Raw genomic sequence first — 7,500 nt, 5'->3', positions numbered from 1 at the left:
GTTGTACTGCTGCTCTGAAAAACTGCATAAAATATCATTTTGTTTGAAATCTTCAAAAGCAAATTAATAACCAGACTAACAGTCAGCATCACGAGGCGTTCAGGGACCATCAGTGTTTGATCTCTCTAACTCTGACAGTCAGCAGGTCGAGTCTAGGGTTGCAAATTAAAGAGTTTCCTTAACTGATCATTGGTAACATTAACGACCAATTAACTGATTAATTGTCATTAAAAAAATAATTTTGCTCATACCAAACAATAACAAAATGTATCCCGGCCCCAAGTTCAATTATATAATGTTGTCTGATAGCTTTGCAGCAGATGAAACATATAGACTTGAGTTATGTCTTTTAAATGCAATGTCTTTAATGTTTTAACTATTTATTGTATTAAATTTTAGCTTTTGATTCCATGATCTCAGATGCATTTTTAATGTTGTTTTAACATTTTATTTGAACGTGTCTCTCTGCTGGTGTCTGAATGGTGCCATATAAATAAACTTGCCTTGAGTTCCAGCAACAAAGATTAATTTAATCCCAAATTTGTTCTAATCAGAGTTTGAGAAAACCAGGTTAAAATCCAGTTTTAATTTTAAACTGAGCTCTGCTGCACAATTGGAGTTTAATCAGTATGGAGATGTGTGCTATCCAGTAAAAAAGAAGTCTGAGCTGTTAGAATCCAGAAAGTATAAAAGATGAAGGAAACCATTAACTTCCGGCTGCATGTTGTGTTGTTAGTTAGAAGCTAGAAAGTCAAATATTTAAGTCCATGTTTTTCCTTTTCCCACGTTAATGAGTGTGTTTCAATAGATCACTGATGTTGAGTGAAAATAATGATATATTTTCTGTAACTGGTCGACTACTTTTGGGTACTTTTTGATGACCAATAAAATTCATCAGTTGTTGTTATTCTACTAAACACAGAATACACTGTGAGCTTTGAACTCATGTGACCTGAAGCATCACTTTTACCAGCTGACATTGAAGGCAGCAGCAGTCCACCTCCTCACAGACATTTGGACTGTTAGCTTAGCATTAGCCTTTAGATGAGTAAGGACGGAACAGAGGGAACTGAAAACTGACGACGAAGATGATGATGATGATGATGATGATGATGATGATGATGATTCATCACTCACGTGAAAAAGACAATAAACCTGCAGCTTGTGTGACGTTCAAGATGTTAATCCTCCATCATCATCCAGAGTGCATCCACAAACACACAACAACACACAATGACACACACTGCTATTGTCTCACACACACACACACACACACACACACACACACACACACACACACACACACACACACAGTCATTAGAGCTGTATGGATTTGAGATTTAAAGGACTCTTCAGTGTGTTTTTTGTGCAGCAGCAGCAGGATCAGAGAGGATAAGAGGATTTGATGCAGAGAGAAATGGAACGTTCCACTCTCCCAGTAATTAGCCAGATCCATTCAGACATGTTTCAGCTGATTGTGGTGCTTTAACGTGGCGCTGCAGGAGTGTGAGAGCCGACAACTCGTGTGTCAGACAAACCAGAGAGACACACAAAAACAACAGCAGAGGTCAAAACTGAGCTGCAAGGAAGTTTACTGACAGACATGGAAAAAAATAATACCAGTTCAGTTTAAAAAACTCGACCCGGTGTCACGGTAACAAACTCTGGTCTCCTGGGTGAAAGTTCTGCATTTGATTACCTCGTATCCTCCCGGACTTTATTGCTCTGTATAATTCATCTCTGACTTCCTGAAGTCTTTCTGACAGAAAGCCCTGAAGGTTAATTTATCCAGGTAACTCGATGTTGATGATGTTTTGATGTTGACTTTGTGTTCAGACTCAGCGAGTGTGGATCGAGAGAACCTTCCAGAAGAGAGAATGTGTCCAGATTATTGTCAGCAAAGACTCCAGCAGGTAAAGACACACACCTGGACACAACTGAACACACCTGAGCACACCTGAACACACCTGAACACAACTGAACACACCTGAACACACCTGAACACAGCTGAACACACCTGAATAATGTGAACACACCTGAACACACCTGAACAAATGTGAACACACCTGAACACACCTGAACACACCTGAGCACACCTGAGCACACCTGAACACACCTGAATGCACCTGAACACACCTGAGCACACCTGAACAAATCTGAACACACCTGGACACACCTGAATGCACCTTAACACATCTGACAGCTGAACTTTAATGACAGTGACACTCACATCATGTAATTGTGTGTTGTTGTTGTTGTTGTTGTTGTTGTTGTTGTTGTTGTTGTTGTTCAGGTGCAGCTGTGGTCAGCTGATCACTCAGCACACCTCTGTCCCTCCGGGGGCCAAAGAGGAGGGGCCTCCTCTGGTCCAACTGGACGTCCAACCGGCCGAGAGATGGAGTCCCCTCAAACACACCCAGACATCCCCAACCGACGCCTACGGAGTCATCGAGTTCCAGGGAGGAGGACTCGTCAACAAGGCCATGGTGATGTCACACTCTGCATAATTAATAATTAATTAATGTTACTGATCATACAAGTCTTAATTAATATGTAATATACCTGCTGTCACACTCCTCATAATCAAATTAAATTAAATCTTCCTCCTCCTCCTCCTCCTCCTCCTCCTCCTGCAGTATATCCGGGTCTCCTATGACTCCAAACCGGACCACCTGCTCCACCTGATGGTGAAGGAGTGGCAGCTGGAGCTCCCCACGCTCCTCATCTCCGTCCACGGAGGTCTGCAGAACTTCGAGCTTCCTCCCAAACTGAAGCAGGTTTTTGGTAAAGGACTCATCAAAGCAGCCGTGACCACCGGAGCCTGGATCTTCACTGGGGGGGTCAGCACCGGTACGACACACACAGCCAATCACAGACCTGCACCGGTACGACACACACAGCCAATCACAGACCTGCACCGGTACGACACACACAGCCAATCACAGAGCCAGGCTAACTGTCTGCTCTTGTTTCATAGACGATCTGGTAGCTTGTGTGACGTCAGACGAACATACAGATCTGTGTGTGATGATTATTCAGATCAAAGATTGATAGCCCTACAGATTTTACTGGAGTTTTGGAGATGACTTTGAAGTATGGGAGAACCTTGAGAACAATGAGAGTGTTGGCAGGTCTGTTGAAGTAAACATGTTCTTCGATTTGACCCTTTTTCAGGAGTCATCCGCCATGTTGGAGATGCTCTCAAAGACCATTCATCAAAGTCCAGAGGGAAAGTGTGCGCCATCGGCATCGCACCGTGGGGCATCATCGAGAACAAGGAGGACCTGATTGGACGAGACGTAAGACAAATCAGACTGAACCAAACTAAACTAGACTGAAGAGGACTGAACCAGACCGTTTTATGAAAAAAAAAATCAAATATCTATATCAAAAATTGAAATATTATTTCACAAACTGTTGCATTGCAAAACCAGCGAGGACCAGTAGGGGTCCTCAGAAAAACTACAGACTGACACCAGAACCACTGACTGACTCGTTGTTCAATAAATCACCACGTTCATATGAAGACTTGTTATTTCCTGTCCTCTCCCACCTCTGATTGGACCAATCAGGTGACTCGTCCCTATCAGACGATGTCCAACCCGCTCAGTAAGCTGTCAGTCCTGAACGGTAGCCACTCCCACTTCATCCTGTCCGATAACGGGACACACGGGAAGTACGGAGCTGAGGTCCGCCTCCGCCGCCAGCTGGAGAAACACATTGCTCTGCAGAAGATCAACACACGTGAGTCTCACACACACACACACACACACACACACACACACACACACACACACACACACACACACACACCTGGGTCATGTGACTGCTCAGACAACCAGTCACTGACAGACAGGTGAACACTTTATATAAACTTTAGCTCCTGTGTGAACTCATCTGCCCCACCTGCTGTGATCATGTGACCAGTCATGTGACCAATCATGTGACCTGTGGGTTTCCCTTTGTCATCCTATGCCTGGAGCTGTCTGTAAGGCAGGGACAGCAAAGGGAGGCTCAGCCGTCACCTCTCACTTCAACCAATCACAGAGGAGCACACACCTAGCTTAGCACAAAGACTGCAATCAGGGTAAACTGCTAGCCTAGCTTAGCACAGAGACTGGAAGCAGGAGGGGACTGTTAGCCTAGCTTAGCAGAAAGGCTGGAGGCAGTGGGAAACTGCCAGCCTCACAGGTCGTAACGGCCCATCCAGAGTCTCCCTATAACACACACAGTGTGTGTGTGTGTGTGTGTGTGTGTGTGTGTGTGTGTTTTCTGTGTGTGTGTTTCTCTCAGGTCTGGGTCAGGGCGGAGAGTCTGAGGGAGGAGCCTCCGGTTCCCGTAGTCGTCTGTGACGGCAGCGGCCGCGCCTCTGACATCATTTCCTTCGCACACAGATACTGTGGAGAGGACGGGTGAGTAACAGACCAATAAGATCATCAGGTTCAGTGAGGAATCAGCTTTAGACTGACCGAAGGAAGATCCTCAGCAGTGAACAGTCTCTGTAACAGAGAGCTGCATGAGTGCAGGGTGGAGTCACATGACAGTTGTGTGATGTCACAGGGCAGTAGAGTGGTGTCACATGTCAGTTGTGTGGTGTCATGTGGCAGTAGCCAGGTGTCACATGACCATAAGCGATGTCTGTCCTGCAGGTTGCTGAGTGATGGCGTCAAAGATCAGCTGCTGGTCAGCATCCAGAAAACCTTCAACTATAGCCGCAGTCAGGCGCAGCAGCTCTTCCTCATGGTGATGGAGTGCATGAAGAAGCGAGCTCTGGTAGGTTGGACAGAACCACCTGTCTGTTGTCTGGTGTCATAAACCACCTCAAGTTCCACACTTAAGTTTGTCGTTAAGTTTGTAAAATCTTTCTCTCAGCTGTCAGGTTCAGTGATCAGGCTGAGGCTTCACAGCTGTTACTGTCATAATACAGCATGTGTTCACTTCAGTTACCATGGTTACACTTCACTCACATCATCATGCTTTTTCAAATGTTAATATAATAAGACAGCATCGTGATGTTTTTTTGTAAATGGTCACTAAGGAGCATGTAGCAGCATCATAAGAAAATCCTGCAGGTGATTTTATGTGACTGATTTTTTTCTTGAGACGTCTGCAGAATAAAATTAAAGGGAAAACTTAATCTAAGTGGTTTCATGCAGGCGGCTTCTGATGCTGACGTTCATATTCTGTGTTCCTTCACATCATGTTCATCAATAAATGTGTGTGTTCATCCAGAAGTCATCTGTGTGTCGTCATTCGGTGATCACATTCATCATCATTAACATTAAACATTAATATCTCCATCTCAGAGAAACGACTTTTATATTTTACTGTGATTGTTTTCACTCGTCATCATCATTTCATCGTGTGATTACAGATGTAATCTGAGCTGGATTATCTGTTTGAGTGAATGAAGTGACACAGATATCAGAGGACTCTCAGCTCAGTGGACAGGACGGACGTTTGGACGTAAAGAGACAACAGAGTTCAGTATCAGCAGGTCAGACGTCTCATCAGCTGATAGTGAGACGTTTTAGTGGAAAACTCAGGAAATATTTTAATGTAAGAATAATAATGTACTCAAGTACAAGTACTGTAACATTACTAAAATATTACTCAATTACAAGTAAAAGCACTGGTGTAACAAAAAAAACAGTAAAAGTACAAAGTATTTGTTTCATAAACTACTCAGAGTATTACAGTAACTTTCAAGTGTTGATGTATTGATATATTATCAATAGATGTTTCTGTTTCTCCAGATCGTTTCTGTTCTGCTCAGTTCTCACAAACTACAAACTACAAACTACAAACTACAAACTACAGCTGAAAACTCTGAGCAGTTTCCTGAATCAATATTTGAAATAATCAATTAATCATTAATCCTTTTTTTTCTCATTTTCAATGTTTTCTGAGGGAGTTTTGCAGATTAAAGGTTTGGATATTAATTCACATTGTAATCAGCACTTAACTATGATTTAACTTAAAGTAACTATTTGGATTACATGCTGTAATCCTTACTTAAGTATGTGTAAAAGTAAGTAAATAAATAATTTCAACTAGTGAAATGACATATGTCATAATTGAGAATTAGGGAAAATATTGTCCTACCGAAGACAAAACTGTTATATTATTAAATATTTTATTATAAATTATTAATACCAACACTCTAATTCCATTTTCTGTGTGAAAATATATTCTGTAAGGATTTATATATATGAAATGTTTTTATTTGCTTTAATGTGTAAAATGTCTCAGTGTCAGAAAACAGACAAGAATTCACGACTTCAAACTTCAAATGTGTTAAAATCCTACAAAATCTCAAACTAACAGACGTCTTATAATCATCTTTGTTTTAAAATGCATTGTTTATGAAAATGTTGGTCCTTTAAAGTTAAAGTTGTGTCCCAGATGATTTAATCAGGCATATAAAGGGTCAGCTGTACTCTAATGACCCCTGTCTCACTTCCTGGGTTAAAAAAGGCAGGAATACTGTTCAAACTCTGGTAAACTTTCTATTTTTAGACAAATTCATTCATAATATTTCTATGAGACGTGTCTCAACCATAACATGTCGACTCTGTAGTCTTTCTAGGTCAAAGATCAATAAGAATTATGATTTAAAAATGTGTATTTTGACTCACATTAAGAGACTCTGAGACGCTTCATTTCATCAAAAATATAATAGTGGGAGGTTGTTACATTATCAGGTTTAATAGACAGAAGTTTGATCTTTTAAATATGTGTTCAAGCAGAACTGAAGAGTAAAAACTGTAAAAACAGTAAAAACTGTCAAACTATGAGTGATGTGTTAAACTTCCAGAGCAGATCTCACCTCGCTCATCTTTAATCTGATTAATCACTTATAAAACTATAATTTAAAATCAAATATTTTTATATTTTTATATAATTCTTAAATAAGCTCAGAGTTCTTTGAAGTAATGATGTAAATAAAACATCATCTGAGAAAGAAACTGCAGATTTACACATTTATTCCTTTTAGCTTCTTATCTTTTATTATGATACAATTATATAAATATTTATAAAAAATTAATTAATTAATAATTCATCCTGATTTAAAAGAACTAAGATACATATTTAATGATTTTGAACACAAACAGAGGCAGTAGGTTGATTTAAGTGAACATATAAATATATGAATAAATTTTACTTCATATTATTTTTAATAATCAGGTGATGTAACAGTGGAGCATAAAACCACGTTGCCATGGTTACCACATCAATGTAAAGCTACAGTTTGTAAAGTCAGTTTCTTTGGCTTTAGCTGTCTGTCAGTGTGGAGCTCTGTGATTGGCTGTTGGTCAGTGAAATGCACCATGGGAGGGACAGTTGACTTCTTTCCTTCAAGTTTTTATGTTCTCAGGCTTCATGAACAGATAACAGAGTTGGCTCAAACAGAGTGATCACATGATCGACACGATGATCACATGATCACAGTCAGAAGACTGAACCCGAGGAACACAGAGAACCTTTTACACTGTTAAA

At 40.6% G+C, this 7,500-nt stretch overlaps 1 protein-coding gene across 1 annotated transcript in view; it reads left to right on the top strand.

Annotated features, from left to right (window-relative positions):
- Positions 1 to 7,500, top strand: part of LOC146332412 (transient receptor potential cation channel subfamily M member 1-like) — a 37,359-nt gene that overhangs the window by 5,749 nt on the left and 24,110 nt on the right. Inside the window, 8 exon segments of the mRNA XM_084723839.1 lie at positions 1,837 to 1,913; positions 2,294 to 2,486; positions 2,637 to 2,850; positions 3,175 to 3,299; positions 3,573 to 3,744; positions 4,294 to 4,304; positions 4,306 to 4,412; positions 4,650 to 4,773. Coding sequence (XP_084579965.1) covers positions 1,837 to 1,913; positions 2,294 to 2,486; positions 2,637 to 2,850; positions 3,175 to 3,299; positions 3,573 to 3,744; positions 4,294 to 4,304; positions 4,306 to 4,412; positions 4,650 to 4,773 — 1,023 coding nt within the window.

The sequence above is a fragment of the Lutjanus erythropterus genome, chromosome 1 (genome assembly GCF_056507025.1).
Source record: "Lutjanus erythropterus isolate fLutEry1 chromosome 1, fLutEry1.hap2, whole genome shotgun sequence".
Taxonomy (NCBI): domain Eukaryota; kingdom Metazoa; phylum Chordata; class Actinopteri; order Lutjaniformes; family Lutjanidae; genus Lutjanus; species Lutjanus erythropterus.
Note: the sequence above shows the minus strand (reverse complement) of the source record. Positions and strands in the feature narration are given on the sequence as shown.